At 35.9% G+C, this 23,017-nt stretch overlaps 1 protein-coding gene across 4 annotated transcripts in view; it reads right to left on the reverse strand.

Annotated features, from left to right (window-relative positions):
* Positions 1-909: 909 nt before the first annotated feature.
* Positions 910-23,017, reverse strand: part of AdamTS-A (ADAM metallopeptidase with thrombospondin type 1 motif A) — a 553,824-nt gene continuing 531,716 nt past the window's right edge. For all 4 annotated transcript variants that reach the window (XM_083134293.1, XM_083134294.1, XM_083134295.1 and 1 more), the window contains 4 exons: positions 7,566-7,699; positions 5,460-5,656; positions 5,201-5,303; positions 910-3,791 (listed from right to left, as the gene is read on the reverse strand). In XM_083134293.1, the coding sequence (XP_082990419.1) occupies positions 5,208-5,303; positions 5,460-5,656; positions 7,566-7,699 (427 nt within the window). In that variant the 3' untranslated portion in view covers positions 910-3,791; positions 5,201-5,207. The remainder of the gene's footprint in view (positions 3,792-5,200; positions 5,304-5,459; positions 5,657-7,565; positions 7,700-23,017) is intronic.

Here is a 23,017-nt window from a genome sequence, read left to right on the forward strand (position 1 = left end):
ATCAGTACCCAGTGATCCCATTTCGAGCTTACCAAATGCACAATTGGGTTTACTTAGCGCCACATGCATGGGTGCCAAGCATCCATATGATTTTGTTTTTATGTCCTGTGAAAGTTTACATAATACAGGAGGGTGTCCAGGCTAGAGGTATACAAAAATAAGTGCCTATAATGCGAAAACGACTCCTTATATTGTCTTGTAGTGGAGCTCAGTCAATAGACCATCAATCCCAGACTTCAATAGTCCACTTGTACAATCAATCGTGCTGTTGAGTCACACATGCACAGAAACTACCTGGCCACCGAGGTCCCCAGGCTTCATTAAAGATGTTGTGTTCAAGAGGAAAATTCACGATTTGGGTGATTTGAGACAGCGTATTGATGCGCTAATAACTCCTCAAATGCTGGTCAACACTTGGCACCGATAGTAATGCTGAAAATGCAGAATCGAAACAGCTGCTCAGTTTGTTGGCCGTTAATACCGAGATGAGATTCACGTGCTCCTTCAGTCAGTTCGGCAGTGGTATTGCTTCATTAGTTCTACACAAAAACTACAAACCATTCACGCAAATGCTAATAAAGCTAACATCCATACACACAAAAAAACATTTATAGCACAATACATCATAGATGCATCATTTAACTAAACTCACAACTGTCGTGGACAGCACTCCATTTCTGTCACCCACAGCAAATTCCACATCACTTGAAGATGATAGTTTGTATTCTGTACATAACATAATAACCACAGTAGATACAAAAGAGGGATAGAGCATTACTGAGGATTTCACAAACAAATTAATTTATATCCCAATTTGACAGGATAATTTTGAATGTGGCACATAAATTTATATATCTGGTAGTAATTTGCAATATTTTTGATGGTTGTATATTTATATAAATAGAGTGACCTGTTCTTCATTTTGCAAAGCTAGCACCTTGTGCTGCAACATTTATTTAACAAAACAAATATATAAATTTACACAATACTGTATTTCAATATTTAAAAAAAAAATTGTGAGGTGATTAAACTAAGATAATGTGTGCCAGAAATATAAATAACTCACCCAAACTGTTTATGTATTATTTATATATTTGTTTTCATTTGATAAATATAAAAGTTCTATTTATGTACCCTGGTTTTCTAAAATACTGCAGCAAAAATTAATCAGTCTAATACATTAATTAACCATTTAGGCTTTTTCATTAAAGGTTTGATGTTCAGTATCGAAAAACAGTTCAAAGTTACAAATTAAAAGATGTTCTTCAGAAGATGAACTCATAATTTTAAGTGGTTATGTAAACACTAAAAATATTTTCGATAATTGGGAAATTAACATCATATATTCATTCAGTTTATTACCAAGCTGTAATTGGTCACTTATGGGTCAGACAACTTGCAGGTAAGGAAACATTGTAGAGGTACATTAAAATGAAAACTAAATATGGTATGGACATTGAAAGTGTTGTAAAATACTGTAACACTGTGTGGAAATATCTTCTAAGTGTGAACTGCTTACATGTATGAACATTCAGTAGGTGACTACCAGACCCACACCCAAAGTACGCAATGCTTTTCTCAACCATTATCAAGGAATTTTATGCGATAGTATATAAAAATAAAGAATTCCCTTATAGCCCATTCATGGGAGAGGTCCTGGATTTGATTCTTCGTGAGAATCTATTCTCGGTGCTCAAGTAGCACTGGGGAATATTGGAACTAAAATAAACCCTGAAGGTCACGTGACAAATCCAAAGGGCTGTCAATAAAATAGTTTCAGACTAAACTAGAGCTTATCAAGTTTCACAACAGAGAACTTATTCAAAACAATAATAAACATGAAAAATCCATTTCCAGTGGTTTTCTTACACAAGAAAAATATCACATGTAATTAACAAATATATTAGAGAGAATTACGAAAATATATAGATTCCTAGCTTCGAATTTTTTCTTAGTGTACAATCTTTTAGGAACGTTCTCATCTCCCCTATAAACAAAATGGTGTATCTCACTTAATTCCTTGTAAAACATTCCAAGAAACAAGTAAGATTTTCATTGTCATAAAAAAAGGCCTACTTAAAAAGCAAACTAGTTTAAAAACAAATTCAAAAGCTCACTCAAATCTTTGCTTCTCTAAGAATATTACTGCATTCTTTATTTCGAAAAATAAAACAAATGTGTAATATTAAATATACTGACAGAAATAACATGTTCATAAAAATTTCTTCACAAGCATAAAAAAGAAATGCATCTACCATTTCTACAGCTTGGATGGATTAGGGAGCAGCAGAGGGGCAACTGCCCACAAGATGTCCGAAAGGAACAACAACGCAAGTAAATAACCTTATGTCATGCTTAATTTAACAAAATAACAAAAGGTGACAATGATAGTGGCATGTGGATGACAGCCAAGAAGAGGTAAAGAAAAACTTCATCTATCCCAAGAAAAGGTTGCACTGATTTAGTGAGTACTTTAATAAAAATGATATGCAAGTCTTTGCTTAGTAGGTGCAAACCAATGACATGAGCAGGAAAATCCATTCTTTTGTCTGAATGCAGCTGCCTGTTCAATGCATAATTTCCAAAAAAGAATTTACACACTATTCATTAGATGGGCATTGCTTCCCTTTATTTTCTCTTCTTTCTAAAGGTCAACTGTGAGACTGTGGCACAACAGCACTTTAAAAGGCCAGGGACTAGCAAGCACTTTTCATTTGGTGATGGTGGCCAGCAGTGGCATCACAAGATTATTATGTTTGGGTGGGGTCAAGAGTGACGAGATAATTTCAAATGTCAAACATGGTGGTTAAATGAGGGAGAGATTGATTTGTGTGTTTGATTTGTTGTTTAAGTGACACTTCTCATAGCCAACACTTTGATTTCCATTGCTGCAGCCTGCCAGTACATATTTTCAAGTATCATCTCCAATTAACCTCATAATGCTGGGTTGACAATGACCTTTTGGAGCTACCACCAGGGATTGAACACAAATGGCTTGCATCAAGGCTAAGCATTCAGCTAAGAGGGAGCTCTTGTACATACAAAAGCAAAATCATAAATAAAATATGATGAAACGCCTTAAATAATTTTAAAATAAAGTGTCATGAAACTCTTCGCAATTTACTTACAAACAACAACCTATAATCGTATTTATTCCATGGTAAAATGGAATTCTAAGTGATGTGAAATTTGTTGTTTTATGCCTAAACATAGGAGTGAGAATAAAATACAAAAGCTTATGTTCAAAAAAATATTGAACAATAAATGTTTTGACATATCTGAAGTAAACATGTACAAAAACTAATATTTATTTCTATTTTTGAATGTACCTACTAAACACACTATAAGCACTCATAATGACCATGCATACATTACACATTCATCCTGTACGAAAAAAAAATATGAACAAGTCAGAGCCTGGGCTGAGGCAGCAGCTACAGCAGTTGTCACTCGCCAATTTTCTCAGGGTACAATTCTACAAATATAGGCAGTGAATTCAATTATCAATACTCTTTCATAAAAAAAAAAAGAACGTTGAAAATGCTTTGCAGCAGACGAGAAGGGTAAAAATTATAAAATCATCATTTTAAAGCAAAGCGTCTAATCCTTAATCTTACTTCCTGACGGCTATCGTGAGTGTCTGACGGAACTCATAATACTCTTGTTGTTTCCTGCAGGACTGAACAGTGGCTCCACCAACTCATCTTCATCCACGGCAGTGGGGTCACTCGTACATGACAATGGCAGTGCTGGTATTTACAGATGAAGGCAAAGTGATACAGTAACAATTTCTGTTGATGAGAAACAAAATAAGGGAATTCAGTAAAACAAAGAATGGACTGCCACCTGTACATTACACATAGGGAATGTGAAGATATGGATCCATGCATTCTCAATGTTAAAGTAATTAAATGGGTGAAAATTAGCTTAGCCCTGCTGAAAATATCCAAGATAGTGAGATAAAAAAAAAAATACTAACTTTCAGACACCTCATTACTAGGGACCTTGATTTTTCACAAAAACGATAACATCGAAAAACGTTCTTTGTTTCAAAAAAGTGTTTGTGCATGTAGAGTGACATGTTCTAAACATATTTTCCATGCATTCAAAATTACAAAATAATGTGAATTTGGCATAAAAATTAATTGTGGCCTCTTGTGCAAATTTCAACATGTTTTGTGCTTAAAAATAAAATGTACCATGTATGTGCATGCATAATGTGCAAGTTTCCAAAATTTTATACATAAAAAAATAACTATAAAGCATATATTAGGTGGATTAATTCTGATAGCTACATGGAACCACGTGTAGATATATATTTCCTATGGTTTCTCACATTCTATTGCAACATTTTCCATCACCAAACAAAAGTGACGGGGTTCTGATGGTGAGAAAAATAAAGAGAAAACCAGTGAACTAGAGCCCACCTTTGGTGGAGTCACTTCTGGTGCTTACCTACAATTCCATGAGAGCTGGAACATCGATATTTGTCGCACAAGTAGTAATGAAAAATAACTTCCTCAGCAACCATTTTGAATGTATGAAAGTGCAATGAATGTATTATTTTAGGTATATTTAGCAGAAAGGTGTGCGAAAATAAAAATGCAAATTTTAGGTAAAATAACAATGAAAATAAAAAATAACATCAATTCTGGAAAAAATAAAATTGAAAAATCAACGTCCTTGGTCATTACGTTATTTGACCTTACCTATGATGTGAATCCTTTATGGAACTGAACATACAAAATTGTTAGGCAATTTGAAAGCATTTCATTTTAAAGGTCTACATCATTTGGTGATACAATAAATATGTTCCTTCCAGCATTATAGAGAATCTTAATAAGCACTAAGAACATTCTGATTTTTGATTTGAAAGTTTATTTTTCTTGTGGATTCTTCAAATTCAACTTGGAATCTTTATGAACATCTATTTATACATTTTCTTGAAAATCAAGCTTGTTTAGAATTTCTTCTTGAGAATGCATGAGAATTTGTGTGAACTGCATTCACCATTGTCTAGATCAGTGTGGTTCTTCGAACCAAAAGATCTGTATGTATTTTTTGTTGCAAAACCACCGATGACAACCATTTTACATACATTCAAAATTTAAAAAGTACATTAACATGACACTAATTGCAGCAATTTTGCCTTAATTGTAAAACTAAAGATAATTATGAAAATTGAAATAAAAACCCTCACCTATGGACTACGGTGGCAAGACATCAAGTTTGAGTCCAATGTGTAGTTGTGGAGTGCAATTCCCACAGTAGCCTCCACACTTACCCACCACCTTCTGGTTGTCCTAGAAAACAAACAACAAAAAATTTGTAAGTACAAATTCAGGAATGCATTCAGAAAATTAACATTACAGAGATCGAGATTTGCTTATTTAGAAACATATTTTGAAAAATTCCTACTGGAGATCGCCAGGAACTGAATCCACGATCTGTACACTAACCTCTAGGCGACTGATCCAGAGCGATGCTCTGTTCCCGTGACCAACCCAGCTGGTGTAGGAGGACACCTGGAGGCCGGTTCCTACGAGGTTGATGCTGAACCGACCTTGAGGGCAGTTGGAGCTGCTGTAGCAGTCCCCAGCCTCTCCGTATGCTATCCTTTGCCCCTTCATTTGGCGTGAAAACGTGAAGTCTTGAGCTGGAAAAGAAATAGCACATTACAGAATTTATCAGTTGGTAACAACTAAGTTATTCTGAGTTTAATAATGGTCATGAAACTAGTGTCTGGTCACAAATCGAACAAGGGACAAGAAACACTGGATCCTGGATATAATGTTGCAACATTCACAGTGTTCGCGAACTTATGTTTTAAAAAAGTAACCAACTTACAGTTACTTTTTAAAGAAGTAATTCAGTTAGTGAAACTTCGATGTTATGTTTTTCAGGGGACTAAGATAAAAAAACTCAAAATGCAGGAATATGTAAAATCTACGAACATAAAATCAGGGTTCCAAGGTATTCATTTTGAAATGTTACTTGTATAGTTACTAATACTTTAAAAAGCAACTAAACTACTTTTACAGTTATTATCTGCTAGATATCACTTTTCTGGCTTGTGACATATAAGAAGATATATTTCTTTCTACGAGTTATCTATCTTCTTAAATCTCACGAGCCAGAGAAGTGATGCAACAGCAATAAAAAGGAAATTAGGAACCGAGACACTAAATTACAGTTTTATAATTTTAACTATAGATTTTTATATGTACAGGGTGTCCGGAAAGTCCTGCACCATAGGCAAAATGGCAAAAAATAATTTTGTAGTTCTTTTGTTGTAGGGAATGCTGCTGTCGCAGGACAAACGTGTGGAAATAATACTGCTATGTGGGCGTGAAGGTTACTCAAACCGAGATGTTGGGCAGTGAGTTCAATTGATGCATCCTGAACGACAACCAGTATCCCACACCACCATGGGACGATTGCTGGAGAAATTCAAAAGTATGGGTTCTGTTGCTGATTTGCCCCGGTCAGGAAGGCCACATACTAACGAAGACGTTCGGGAAGCAGTGCTTGCCAAAGTGTATGCCAGTCTAAAGAAGCCTATCTGGCGGACCAGCATGGAGTTGCAAGTTTCCCGATCGACCATTCATGATATCCTGAAGGAAAAATGTCATCCATTCAAGGTGCAACTTTTGCATCGCCTATCGCAACACAATCCTGACCGTAGACTGGAAATGTGTGCTTGGTTCTTGGAGAAGACAGATGAAGATACTACATTTCTATCCAGTGTGCTGTTTCCGAAATTTTTACATCAACAGGGAGGTCAACAAACAGAATCTGCACTACTGGTCCAAGGATAAGCCACATTGGTACGAACCTCACAAACAGCAGGGGTCCCAGCTAGTTATGGTGTGGTGCAGCATGTGGAATCATCATATCATTGGCCCATACCTTTTCGAAGAGGCCGTGAACGGAACACTGGATAGGTCGCAGAGGAGCTGCCGAATGGGTCCCAAGCTCACCGGATTTGAATCTGATGGACTATGCTTCGCACAAGAATCAAGGACATATGTGAAGCCATTGGCCCAGATTATGTCCCCCGTGTGCTCAACAATTTGAGATTCCGCCTACAAACATGTGTGAAACTCAATGGAGAACACATTGAACAAATACTGTGATTTTGCCTATGGTTCGGGACTTTTTGGACACCCTGTATCTATAATGAGACTATAAATACTGTTACACATATTATAACAGAAAACTAAGGTGCATTACTTCAGTTTCAGAAAATCAGAAATGTGAGAAGCAAAAGTTACCCCCTGTGCATTGCACTGTGTTATGAAGGTACATAAGCGGATGTGCAAGTGGGGCCCCACACATTGTTGATCTCAGTCATGCTAGAGGTGATGTGATCAGCGCCATGCTTCAGATGCCTTCATGCTCCAAGGTTGCACCACATTGATTACAGGCTAAATGGGCACCAGAGCCAGTATATCCAGAGACATAGTTACAAAAGGATCCATCTGAGATCAACCACAGTGGCTCCCCTTGTCACATACTCACACAGGGTTAATACAACAAGAATTAGAATCATATAAGGCACTTACTATTTACTCGAAGTGAGGTAACATTTAACCGGACTTTGTTGAACAGTGTGAGACCAGCTCTCTGTTTGTCTTGAACACATTCACAGTTATCACGTCGCTCTGCATTGTATGGGCACGTGTCAGGATTAATCAGCCTGGAAAAGAAATGATTTATTTACAGCATTTGAATTGTGTGACTGACAAACGCTTACATTAGGGCTCAACCATGCAGACACTTTAAAACAAGGTGGGTATGGTGCTGCGTGAACACCAAAATGAAGAAGACAATGGAGGTGTTTTAAATTGTTGCTTACATCACACCTTGACTTGTACAATTGGTGTAAATTTTGTGCTAGAACTGGCACAATTTGAGTAGGCACATAGACCAACCCTCAATATCTGGCAACTGAGATCATTATGTTTATTCTAGGGCTGAGACGAGAGCAACGGCAATGTATCATCGTCGTTTGCCAATACCAGTGATATCAGTATCAGAGAGTACTAGTTGAAATTTAGTCTGATACTTTCTGGAGCTTTTTTATCCTGGAAATTATGCAAAACGATTAATTTAATTTATTCACAACAATATTACGTGGCTAAATCAGATTTCATAATTAAATCATATCTATTTTCATCTTCAGATTGTCTCTTATGTAATTTTTTGAACATGTTAAGGGGGTTCTAAAGCCATGCTAATGCATAGACCCAAATTTCTAAGGGTAACCGTACAACTAATATAGATTCGGTAAGGAAGAAATTTTCCGATATAAAAGATCGTTTTATTCACGAGAACATGTGAATCTTATAATTTTGTTACGATTAAAGGGATTTAAGTAAATAACAGAAAATATAAGGTCTCCGTCATGTTCAAACTGCTGCGTACAGATGGCGCTGAAGTGGTAGTTTTGTTAATACCGGTGCATTTTCTTTCTTTTATGACTAGTATGGAAGATTTCGTGGTGAAACAAAGATCACATGTTCTTCCCGCAAGCATCTTAAATACTATGTGAAAAAATGAAAACATTTCGTACCTTCAGAGAGTAGTGCCTATCATTAAAACTTTTGAAGTGGCGTTTCGTCGCAATATACTCCGTGGTGCAGATTTAGCATACACTGTTGCCAATATTTCATTCCGTGTTGTCTAACGATATGATCAATGCAAGTTCTTGAAAGAGTGAAAATCAAACCAAGCTACCAGAGGATATCGAATTCCGTACAGATACGAGAACAAGATAACAAATATTCCACGGAGGATGTTAAAAATCTGAACAAACTCGAAGGTAAGTCTTAATATTTAATTGCTTGTTGCTTAATATTATCCATCAAAGGCAAGATGTTTGAAATATAGGCAAAATGTATAATTTATTTACATGTTGAAGAAATATCTTCTGATGTAATATCGGTGAGAATATCGCTTGACACTGCATGACTTTTTTAACTTCCAAACGAAGTTGATAATTCTTTGTAAATGTAAAATCAGAATAGAATGTTATATTTTATGTTAGGCATAATCCTAATAACTACCGTTTTGAGATCATTACTATAGCATAAAATATACGTAGCTTAATATAGATTATATCTGATATCTTTAAATCAATATTGCATAAAATGCTCTATTTTCATTCCTGTAAGTTAATTTCCAAACCTACGAAACTCGTGCTATTCACATGTACAACCTCGGAATGTTTATTACAAATCAGTAGTTTGTTTAAATGTTTTTTACTTTGTCCTTGTACATGGTTGAAACGAGTACTTGCTGACCTATTTTCTACAAGAGTTTTTCTCTTTTTATTTTTGAAGCAGCTCACAAATATTCATATGTATTAAGTAGGTCAGGCTAAGTTAGGTTTGATTCGAATAGATGTCATGTGAGATCCCTGAATGTTGCAAGTTTCGGACACAGTTCTGTTATCTTCCTTTACAGAAACACGTCAGAAAACCGGTTTTGTAAACTGTATGAAACTCTTCTGTTTTCTTGTCCTTTTATAATTTAGGACGGCTCATAATGAGAGTGCATTTCGTCCAATAACTTGATGCTGTATATATTTAAAGTGTAAAAGTACACCCTAACAGTTATGAGACTAAAATCTTACCGTCTATCGAATACAAGTCTGTATGTTTACTGAGAATTTCAAAATGAGTACCGGTATAGATAAATGTTCCCATACTTGCAAGTACAAGGGCAATAATTTAATTGTGGATGACACAGAGCTTCATAGAAATCATAATTTGTCCTGATTATGCTACGTATATTTGGTTCAATATCAGATTGGATTTCAGTAGCCGTTTGTACTAAATAGTTTACTTCAAATACCAGTGAGTTTGAAGCTTGACTAGTTTTTCTCTCAGACCTATGACTGATTAATTTTGCATGGATGCCTATTATTAACATTCCATGCAGATAAAAGTTTTTTTAAGCTTTTTTGCTTCTTGGCTGGTCTACTATAATAATTTAATAAAAATATAGTAGGAACTGAATTTACATTTCATAATGTATTTCTGTTATTTTACCTCCAACTTCTGCTCCTTGGAACAATGATGATGAATAATGATTTGATAAAATGGATGATTGGAACAAAGATAATGATTAAATACATACATGAAACCATGATTCGAACCTGGAGGAACCTCACTCCATATAGCGTTGCAATCATCACTCTATGAAAATATTTCTAACAATTATTTTGCCAATTTTTGTTTTAGGCTCATCATATTTAACATTCATTATAAAGTTAGATCATTGAAGTGAGCTCATATCGTGAACCAAACGGCCCTTTAATAACAGGACGATATCGTTAAGCATTATAGTGCAAATTGGATCCATTATTTTCAAATCCATTTACTCAACATCTGTAAGTTCCATTATTAACTCAACTTGTCTAAGGTTGTAACAATGTAATATCAATATTTTTTAAACATGTTTTGTAAGTTCATAGTCTCATATACGATGTTAAAACTATTTTTATTTGTTCCTTTTGCAGATGAGCATTTGAGCAACTAATCGAAGTGTCTTCTACCAATAGTAAAGAGCACTATTGAAATTTGTACAAAAGGACAATAGGTTTGACCGACAATGGCAGTTGCGAACCATGGCAGTTGGTGTATAAGCTTCTACGGAATATACTGTAAATCAACAAAGTGGACTGTTTGAACTTTACATGGAAGAGTACATACATTTTTGCTTGCTAGCGTAGACACTTGATTGAATGGTGATGATTTACTAGAAATAAAGAGTCCAAAATATGCACAAGAAATTATATTTCAAGCCTTAATAATATCTCATAGCAAGTGGTCATCAATTGTAAATTGTATATTAGGGGAAACAGGAGAAAAAAAACAGTGCCAGGGGTGTGACTTACTTGTCTTGTCTGTCAAGCATTGGTACGCATTCCTTGATATTCTTGCAAGTTTAAATTTTTAGAGGTATTTTCAAAAATCCTAAGGAAATAAATTTCTTCCTGAATACGATGATGATTTGCAAAAAGCATATCTCTCAGACAGTGGCGGCAATTAGGGGGAGGGGCAGATGGCCCCCACTTTTACTCCAATACTATACAAAACCTCATCTACAGAGAACAGAGAGTTACAGAGAACGCAATAATGTTTTGCAGGGCACGATAAAGAAAAATAATAAATATGCATTGAAACAACAACGTAAATATGATTTGATATATCCCGAAAATCTAGTTTTAGTAGTCCCTGTAAACAATTATTTTGTAAGCTATTGAACTTCTATTCTAATTGTATTTATTACTGTATTGTATCTTCCCTCGAAATACGTTTTTTAAATCTTCTTTATACACAGAAAGGCTAATTCGGACTGGACCTACAGTTTAAAGTGAGATCGAAACCACTATATACAGTCACCGGCAATAAAAATGGGACACCTATATTCTGAAATACCTGCATCCCTGCAATGCGTTATGTGTGTTGCCTAACTCAACGTCAGTGACAGAACTTGCCATTACATCACTCATCGCCGTAGATTTAGATAACACACAAGACGCATTGCAGAGAAGGGAGATTTTCAGGATCTAGTTGTCCCATTTTTATTTGACGATCACTGTACACTCACCGTCTATCGAACCTGGGACTCCTGTATTACAAGGCGATTACGTTACCACTTTGCCAAAGGGGAGGCTCAACTTCCCTCGCAATTCATACTAATATGTTGCTGAACTCGATGATATATCAGCAGTGTTTGAATAGTTACTCTTTACAAGTAACTCCGAGTTAATCACTTGAGAAAGTAATTCGCATATAATTACTGTTATTATTGTTCTTTAGAAAGTACTTGACATAGTTATTATTACAGTTACTTTACTCTAAATTTGTTTCATCTCGTAAGACGTTGTTCGGATCATGAGTTGCAAGCGCGATGTCCTTTTCGCCACCGATGACCACTAAATGCTAAGCATTAAGTTTCATGAAATTATAACTTACTTCTTACATTTCATGTACCAACATTGAGGCAATAAAATTCACAGTAAACTTCTGTTACAAAGCAATGACGATTAACATTTCATTTCATTTTGTTGAGCAAATCAAATATTTTTTAGAATTTTTGTTGAACTATAAAATTACTGTCCATGAGGATTGTTGGAGATTATGTATGTAGTCTTATATGGTAAGTGTTCTAATAAAAATAAACTTGGAATACATCCTGGCTCTTGACGAAAAAAATACAAAATTGTCCTCATGGTCTCGAGATTTTAATAATCATCAATTGATTGATTGATTGATTTGCTTTATTTTACTTCGCTTTTTGTGTCACTTTTGGATAGTTTACGATGATAGAGATGAGTGGATATGATGAAATGGATGAATGGACACTCAGAAACATCCATGCCCAGGCCAGGATTCGAAACCGCGACCCCTGGTGTCGTTGCGCGATGTGCTAACCACTCCGCCACGGGGGCCGGCTTTAATAATCGTCAATTTACCCATTCTTTGAGGAGAACATTTGGTTCAATTTAATATTTCTTTCCATGCAGTAAAGTAATTGTACAACTTACTAGTTAGGTGGAAAAATAACTGAGTTACAATTACTAATTTCATAACGTAAGTAGTTTACAGTTACTGTTACTTGAAAATGTTACTGATACTTCCAAAGATTCTACACCAGCTGCAGAACTGAAAACCAGAATAGACGAAATCCGTAAAGAACTATGAAACAGGACATTGTGTGGTGACATGTCATGCAAATAAATTAGATGCGGTACAAAACTGTATTTAATATTGAACTATTATAAAAATAAGAAATATGTCTTCTATTGTGTATCCAGGATTCTTCTGACATTTTTCTTTCAAAATCGCGATATTAAAACTCAGTAAAAATAAGGGTGCAGAATTACATGTTTATTCACTTGAAGGATAAAAGATTGAGGATCGTTAGAGAGCGCTAATATTTATAAATACAAGATGTTCACCGAAATTCTGCAAATTTATGAAGAAAATCTGCTAACGTCACCGACAAAAGATATAAATATGTTCAAGTACTGTCATATAAAGTGAATTCTACAGTCAATGCAGCATTCGCTTCAAACGTAATTGCAAAATGTTTTCAATTATTTCAATTACTCTTCTTATTTTATGCATTTCGTGTTTGAATTAACTACAGCTATCTTTGTATGTTCTCTTCTGCTTTCGAAACATTAAAAGAAATACATAATACAATACAAGGGATTTTATATTACTATTACGACTATTACTATCTTGCATTGCTGATAAATTGTTGTATTTTTTTTCAGTAAGAACATACAACTAAAATTTCATGATAAACAATTACGTTGCTCCACATCTAGTTAGATTTTTTCAATAAAATCTGCTAACCAACGTGACGTCATATCCCATCAAGGACTACCCTAATCGACCAACCTGTATGTATCTACCTTGATTACGCGGAGATCTGGCAACATGCCATGGCAAACTGTGCTGCCATCTGTTAGCGAAAAATTACCACAAAATTGCCTTTAGTACGGCCTTAAAGGAAAACTGTGGTAGACTTATCTAGAATAACTGCAATGGAATATTTTTATATTAATATTTGTAAACATTCTGAACAACTTTTAATTGTTTCAATGCTTAAGCAGTGGCGGCCGGCAGCAACTATGATGGGTAGTGCCAACGTGATAAAAAAAACCTCCCCAATACCCACCCTCTGCCCCCTCCTTGAGGTTGTGCCACTGGCCAAGATGTTTATCCTCATTTGGTAACGTGGAAAACAGTGTGTGTTTAAGTAATAATGCACTAATCCGATTCATATTCACTCACTAACCTATCTTTATATACTACAGGACACTTCCCTAAAAACACAACAATTACAAGAGGAAGGGAAAAACAAATCCTCTCACCTTCTCCTCCTCCATGCACACGTGTTTGAACTGGATGTCAAAAATATCCTAAATATTTGTTGTAAAAAGAAATTGTCGAAATGCCAAAGGAAACTCGCATCACCATAAGATTTTTTATTTTTATATTTTTAATTAAGTCTGGATGGCCATCTAGGCTCATCTATCTATTATGAAAATGTTAATTTAACTTGGGAAAAATACTAGGTTCGTTTCTCCAAAAGTAGACAGAAAAGTAGATAGTACTTTTCTCACGAATTACTTCTCCAACAGGTCTTACAAATCAGTCGTATTTAGCAACTTATCTCTGAAGATGGCAACTGTGTCATCACTGCAAAAGTTCCCTTGCCGTGCCAGGTGAAAACTGGCATGGCTGGTGTCTTTTGGGCTAACCCCACCCCCTGCCACCTTGTTCCCGGCTCATGGTGGAAATGTTCCTTGCTGAGACTTCTTCAATCCTCTGCATGTGTGTCAACTTTGTTAGGCCAGCTTTTGGGCAGCTCGGACCGCTGCCTCACGAGGGTACGAAACAGCTGGTGATGTGGTGAGGAGGTTGGGGCAGTCGTCACGTCAGCTTGTCAGATTGCAAGATTCGAATCTCCTTGTCTGTAAACTATCAATGTATTAATTTAACAATACTTTGGCAAGGTATGCGTTTCTTCTGAGGATAGTGCCATGGCACGGCGGCTTTCCCCCTTGAGCCACTGCTGTGCTTAAGTTATCGGTATTGGTGGGAATCCCTACAAGTATTGGTATCAGAGTTGGTATCGGTTCAAAGTGATAATGGATCAGACCCAGTTTTTTTTCGCATATAAACAATCAACAAAGCTATATCTGATTCCACACAATATGTAATTCATAGTACTGGTTTTAATTTTTTTTAAATTGTGAAATGCCAACAGAAATAATGTGCTCTTTAGGATAAAGCTATGCTAATTCCACATTTAATAACTCCTGCATCATTCCATTAATTCAAGGAATTAACAGTTAGCAGGAGCGGCTGCTGCCTGCACTCACACGTGCACACCCAAATAGTGCAATGTAATTAATTTTTATTATATTTATTCATTGAACGCCATTTCTTCAAAACATCAAATGTTCCCGGGCAACATCAACTTCCATTTACTTCCTTATGTCAGCTTTTCTATCGGAGTAACCCACGTCAAATGTGCATGAACAAAATTGGGAAGTGCACATGCATACTGAAGTGGCACTGTTCAACAGCGGGTAGAGGAAGCAGAAAGGCTCTTCTTATGGCTTATATCAGTGGGCTCTCTGACTCGCCTCGCACCAGGAATTGACACATAGTACCTACGGGCATGCGCTGTTACCTCTTTGTCATGTAGTGTTGCAATTTTGCCATTCCTTGATGTGTGACAAAGTTGAGAATAACCCCACCCATCATTGCGAATTGAGGGGTTTTTTTTCCACAAGGGAAATTTCGATCTCTCTCACCTTGCGTGGTTTCGAGCATAGCATCAAAATCCGAACAAAGGAAGGGAGGGAAAGGAAGGAGAGAGAGCATGGCATGTAGTGAGGAGCGTATTCAACGAAGGAAGGCCAGATGCGATGAGTGGAATACAAAGATACAGGTGCTGGAAACATAGTTTTAAAAAATGCCAGCGGTTTGAATTAAAAACATTCACATTGTCAGAATTGGTGCCATTTAGACTTGTATTTGGAAGTTTAACGAAAATTTTAAATAAACAGAGTTTAATGTATTTTTGTCACAGAACAGTCAATCCAATTCGTTATTCAGTGCGAATGAGAATCTGTAACTTATACTATGTGTCACAGATTTGACATAATTTTTGTAAAGGTGCTGGCAAGAACTAGTTGCATTTGATTACGGTTTCAGAGATCATTGTGGCAATGACTAAATTAAATAAGTACATTAAAAATGGTAATTAACTTAAGTGTACGATGAAATGTTTATGTGGCATTAAACCTGGGGTTGTGATGGGACATATTTACATTGAAGAAAGATAACATACATTATTAAAACATGGTAATTACACAAAATACTGGCGTTATTATTATCCCTTACAAACCATAGAGTTTATCGGTATAGCGTTGCGAGTGATTTTGTTAGGTTGTCGAATGCTGAATTTTGTACAGGACACGAAAGAGACCAAACAACACATCATCTCTCGTGATCGATTAAAGAAATCACTGGGGTATTTCGAATTTGTAATAAACCTTATTTTAATAAATTTTCATGAAATATAACTCTGCTATCATCTCATTATCGGGGAAAGGTGCGTCATAACTTGGATTGCCAATACGATTAACAGAAACGGGTGGAAATAATTGGGTGGGAGTAACAACACTCCTTCTGGATGCAATACCAAGGTGTACACCCAGACCACCAGCCGCCACTGCCAGTTAGTACATATCCTTCAATTATCACAGGCTCATTTGTACAAATACAGAGTGTCCGAAAAGTTACGAAACCCGGTGTTTACGACCGTATAACGGAATAGCGAAACTGAATGAGAAGAAACGCTTTCTGCCAAGAGAATGCCATGTATATTGGGAAAATTTAGACACAAACATATGTAAGAACATGCATGTTTTAATAACAAATAATCAAAGTGTTGCCAAAGGTGGAAAAACCAACTTTCTCCTTTGTTGTTAAAAGTGCCTTAGTGTGATAGATAGCCTGAGGTGAAACACGTCTGTTAATGACACGTGACATCAACAGTGTTGCCAGTGTCCCTCGTAATATTGTGAAAACATCGATTAATGGAACAGCAATGTTTTTTGAAACTTCGTCAAAGTTCTTTTTCTGTCAAATTCAATAGATGGCCATCCAAATTGTTCGTTGGTATTGTGAAATGTTGCAATAATTTACCTCAGTGAGTTCTGTGCATCAATACACACAATTTGCAAAAAATGTTTTTCCACCTTTGGCAACACTTTGCTTATTTGTTATTGAAACATGCATGTTCTTACATATGTTTGTCTCTAAATTTTCCCAATATACAGGGCATTCTCTTGGCAGAAAGCGTTTCTTCTCATTCCGTTTCGCTATACAGTTATACGGTTGTAAACACCGGGTTGCGTGACTTTTTGGACACACTGTATTAGTTACATTAGATGAACTATACTCTTTTTAAGGTGTTATGTCCTGCACATTCACATGAAAAACTTAACTGTAGGCTAGAAATTTAAGTCACACTTACAGTCATGAGAATGGTATTCACTAAATAAACTACTAGATACACACAAATTACCAGATCATTCAGTAGTGTTCTAACATACTAAAATAGGTTTTTGAGTTTTACAAATATGAAATTTAAATGGAGTTGCAAGACACACATTTTTGGTTACTTATTGTTGTATGAACAGCAGCTGCGATGAATTAGTGTTTACAAATACAGTATGTATAAAATTAACTGGATGTGTCAATCAATTTGAATATTACCTGATATTTCGCCCATATATTCTGGGAAACAGATCAATTTCCCCAACTATTCTAGTAACAGTAATACGAAAATACAGTGAGAATAGCGAAGACAGCATGGTTAACCAATGCATGATATTCAATGTGACGTCAGCGACAGAGAGCATTATGGGAAATCTGGCCAAACCGCACGTGCTCCGGCACTGTCTGGCAAGCCATAGCAAGCATAATGCAAAGCAAATGCTGCGTGCATGAAAATGAGCCAATGTTTAACATTTTTAATTGTTTTACTATTATTGTATATTTTCAAATGAAGATTCCTTTTGGTGAATTAATGCGTTGTGTATGTGTGTGAGCCATTGTTTATGTATTATTTGTGAGAGAACATCATACCTTCATTCAGTTTCTTCGGTGGTTAAGATGGCGTGATTTTTCCAATCCGGGGTGAAATATTAATCTTATTTTAAAGGCAAGTACTGTGTTTATGGCTAGCGTTATATGACCTTTGTGTTACTATTTACATCCGCATGTTTTGCAACGCGTGTGGTTATTGTACAATCTCTAATGTTAACAGAAAATTTGAAATACTGCTTATTAATCATTGGATGCGTTCGAAGTATGCATATATTTTATTGTAAAATGTCTATGCATATATTTGTACAGCATATCTTCTATGCCTGTCTCAATACAAATACGAAAAGCGACAATGATACGTTACGGCTTCAAAAAATATGGTACACAATTTTGTACTTCAGAACATTTCTATAAATTATCATTTTCACGAGACAAAGTTTGTTTTAATTCGCTTTTTTAAAAAATATATTTTTAATTTTCTTCAAAATTCCCTCCAGCGGGAATCGAATTTCAGATCGTTCGAGTACAAGCATTAGCCACTACACTATCTGATAGGTCCGATTGATTCCATGAGAAACAGGTTCCATAGTCCTGTATTTTTTTTTTCGTGTTACATAGCTTTATACAATGTTGTTTTGTGGCAAATAGCAGCTTTTTAGATACTCTGGTAATTGTTGTCTACGTTTGGTATATAATCTAATGTGAAAGTCTACATTTGGTTAATAATTGTTATATTTGTACCTTGAATCACTGTCACAAAAACTGTGAGCGCAATGATTATCAAACATGTTTTCTGTGCTGCGAAACGTTTGCCGGAATCATGACTGCGGGCACAATGAATTGTGGGGGAGTTGTTCGCTGAATATCATCCATTTTGCACTTCGGAACATATCTACTATAACTTATCGTTTTCACAACACAAAGTGTTTAAAAATACGGAGAAACTAGTACTCACTTTTATCCGCGAAGCTGTTTTTTCTTCTTTTTCGATTAATTTCAGTGGCCACTGCCACCATCCTCGTTGGAACTTGCTGCGCTGTTGCTTGGCGTGCAAAGACGCACGCCAAGCAACAGCGCAGCAAGTTCCAACGAGGATGGTGGCAGTGGCCACTGAAATTAATCGAAAAAGAAGAAAAAACAGCTTCGCGGATAAAAGTGAGTACTAGTTTCTCCGTATTTATATACTACCGCGTCTCTCTTTTCCCAATCATGAACAAAGTGTTTCTAATTTAATTTATACTCCAATGGACTATTATCGTTAAAAATGTGCCTGCACCGGGAATCGAATTTTAGATCCTTCGATTATACGAGGACAGCATTAGCCACATTACATTATGGGATGACCCGATTACTTCCATGAGAAACAGGCTCCCTAGTCCTGCATGTCTTTCGGATGTTAGATACCTTTAGAGAGTGCTGTTTTGTGGGGAAATAACATCTTTTTAGATACTTTGCTCATTGTTACGAGACTAAGCAAAATGCGAAGGACTACATTTAGTATATCATCATTACAATTGTAGCTTGAATCACTGCCTCGAACACTGTAAACACAATGCTTATCAACTGTGTTTACAACACGCTCTGAAACGCTTGCCGGGAACATGGCAGCGGGCGTGACTTCGCACAATGAATTGTGGGGAAGTTGTTCGCTGAATATCATCCATTCTGTTAAATCATGTCTCCCCAATTACTTTTTACATCACAAATAATGTGACTGGAAAATACTCTCGGTTATATCTGAAGTTCTGATTGACACATCATCACATCAAATAACTTCCTGATATGTAATAGCATGCAATCAGAATTCAAATAAAGGTGTAGTGCTGAAAAGGAATCACTGTCTTACATTTACTAAGAAATAGAATTTTTTGTATTGAAACAGTTTGAGCAATTTTATGTAAAATATATTGTTATAACCAAGCTAAAACCTATAGTTAAAATATCATCAAATTATACATTGGAAAACATTTATTTATAACATATAAGTGAAATTTAAATAAAGAAAATATGTTTTACACAATCTTCTGTAAGAAGAATCAGTACAAATTTCTTCATCCAGATTTTCCACAATTCTGCTCTTCAATTTTCAAAACTCAACATCTGGCTAAATCTCGTCTAAATGTAGAATATATATGTGTCACTTTATGTAACATTCCTCAAAGCATCCATTTGAGGTATTATACTTGCCACAAAATTAATTTGGTAATGAGAGCTGAAGGAACATGCCTCACGGTGTTGCCATATCATGCGGTACGGTACGGTACGCAGTGCAGCCGTCTGATGCTGTGTTGAGGAAAACATGTTATGAAAAGGAACAACAATGATGAAATGTGTTATTGTTTTCCCTCTTCATTTCCATCTCCCTTACAACATGAACGAATTAACGAAACGAGCATTGTTTACAGGTTACCTTTTCAATCCATTCTGAAAATATTTAATATATACACGTGCAATAACCATTTCTTTCCGAAGTCGCCATTAAAGTCTGCCCATCTTTCAATTATACCGCAACTGAAGTGCACAAAAGTGTAGTTGGTGGGGTATCTGACTTTAACGCAGGAGACCCACGGTGGTTTGTGGAACTTTTTTCAAATATCCCAAGCAACTATCCCATCGTACCCTCATGTCATCAGTCCATCCTTTATTCACACTGTGATTGGCGTTTACCCAGGTTTTGTCAAGCCAAACGATTTCGTCAAAATTGTGCTTGTAATTTCCTAATTTCCCTGAGGAATCTACATTGCCATGCAGAAATGTTAAGTTTTTTCCATCAGTATTTTGCGTCCATTAAATTTTTTTGAATGAGAATCTCAGAGATTTTATGACTGTCCTTAAAGATGTTTCCCCACCTTGAAAAAGTCTCGAATCTTTCAACGAAATGCACAGTTTCCCAACAGTGGGATGATCTTTCCTCTTATAATAAAAGTAAATATGGCGACGAATAGCATCTAAAGGTATCTAAATTTGTCAATCGTTTTCTGATATTCCTCTTCTTTCCTGGGGTTTCCAATTTTCAAGCCTCGCATTGATTTATTTCCACCACATTATATTTTTCTTTCCCTATGGTAACAATAGTGTTCGTAGACACGCCGACAGCAGCAGCAGTCCTGTCCAGAACTTTATTTACAGAAATGATTGGACCCCCATTGTTTTTCTCTTGCTCTTGTGCACAGAACAAACAATCTCCCGCGTTTGGCCTTTGAGAGGAATTCCTTTACCAAAGGCTTTCTTTCTTTTAGTGCATGGCCTCTTTGGTACATTGTCATCTCGAGTATTGTCTCGTGTGTTTGGCATTCTTCACACAAGCAGAACACAGAAAAATATGTACAAAAAAACTCACACACTAAATCAACATGCTATATACAACAAAGAATATGCTAAATTCAGTAAACACTACACAAACGGACCGGTTAAAATATCAAAGCAACGCAACAAACAAACAACACATCCTCTCCCAACAAAATGAAAACTGATCCCAGGAACAATCGCCCGATAAACGGCAACACCATGATAAACGTTTTCTATTGCTAGGTAACCAGGGCTCGTGTGAAGCACTGGGAAGATTTTGATTGGCTCGCATGCCAGCAACTCACCCTCCCACAGTGACGTAGACCCAGTTTCTTCCCGGGCTTCACAAGCGTCAATACCAAACTAATTTGATCCATCCGGTGGTGGAGATCCAATCTTATATCAACACCTATTCTGATTCTTTGGCAGGCAGGTTATAAATCACTTATAAGATTGCTTCTTTGTGTAGATGAAAGCAGATATAAATTTACTGCTTCAAATTTAATATGGCGTTTATTATACATATTAGTGCCATTCCACAACTTTCCAATCTTTTTTAAAGATTATGCCACGATTAAAGTCCTATCAAGATCCGGTTATGAGAAAAAAGGCTTCTACATAGCTTAAGCAACCTATTTATGATTAAATTGCAAAGTCCAATCTTTTAAAAACATTAATAATTGTACAAATATGAAGCAATCGCCAATTGCTACATTTGTACTTATCCTAATTCAGTCATGAGATTTTTTTCAATGTCACAGACCACTAGTATCAGAGTGATTAGTTCCAGAAAGATTTTTTAGCATGTGTCATCTTCAATTGTTTTTGTTTTATATTTTGGTCCTTGAGGTTTGTGAAGTAAATATACATATTTGCTCTGTTATGGCTATATTGCAATGTATATAACAATATACAGAGTGTCCGAAAAGTCACGAAACCCGGTGTTTACGACCGTATAACGGTATAGCGAAACGGAATGACAAGAAACGCTTTCTACCAACAGAATGCCCTGTATATTGGGAAAATTTAGAGAGACAAACATATGAAAGAACATGCAGGTTTGAATAACAAATAAGCAAAGTGTTGCCAAAGGCGGTTTTTTTTTTTTTTTTTGCAAATCGTGTGTATTGATGCACAGAATTCAAGGAGGTAAATTATTGCAACATTTCACAATACCAACAAACAATTTGGATGGCCATCTATTGAATTTGACAGAAAAAGAACTTTGACGAAGTTTCAAAAACATTGCACAAGGGAATAAATGGACTGTTCCAAAAATCGGTGTTTTCACAATATTACGAGGGACACTGGCAACACTGTTGCTGTCACGTGATACTAACAGACGTGTTTCACCTCAGGCTATCACACTAAGGCACTTTTAAGGACAAAGGAGAAAGTTGGTTATTCTTGTTATACGGTCGTAAACACCAGGTTGCGTGACTTTTCGGACACACTGTACTTATCTAGCAATTACAATTACAGTTTTCTTGCATATTGTTACAAAATACCAAGAATGACATCATATTTATACACTGAACAATCTTAAAGAGTTGACCTTTGTATATAAACCTTGAAGCAATGCAAAAGTACACAATTTTCAATAAATTTAATTATAAATCTGAATGTATCTTGTCTAGCTTCTTTGAAAGAACACATGATTGAAGATATTGTTTCTTGATATTATCAGTCAAAAAAATAACTGTTATAAATATGAATTCATCCAAATGAGCTTTTTTAAACATCATATTTATTGAAATTAGTTCAAATAGGAATTTCAGACACATTTAATTGCATTATATGAATAAATTTGGAGCAATCATATGACAAGAACTATTATTATTATTGCACAAATGTGGAACTCAGAACTTAGCCTAACAATTTCAAATCTTATCATGATAATATATTAACTTTAATGTCATAACAGGCCAATTGACCAGACTGTTCTAGTAATAGGTCAATTTGCCCATCTATTCTACACTTTGTCTTTCGAATCTCTGGACCAAGCAAACAAAAACAAGTAGAAGTCTTCTGCACATGGACTCGACCAATGGAGGGACAGCGAGTTAATGAATGGG

Source organism: Lepisma saccharinum, chromosome 13 (genome assembly GCF_977018435.1).
Source record: "Lepisma saccharinum chromosome 13, izLepSacc3.1, whole genome shotgun sequence".
Classification (NCBI taxonomy): Eukaryota; Metazoa; Arthropoda; class Insecta; order Zygentoma; family Lepismatidae; genus Lepisma; species Lepisma saccharinum.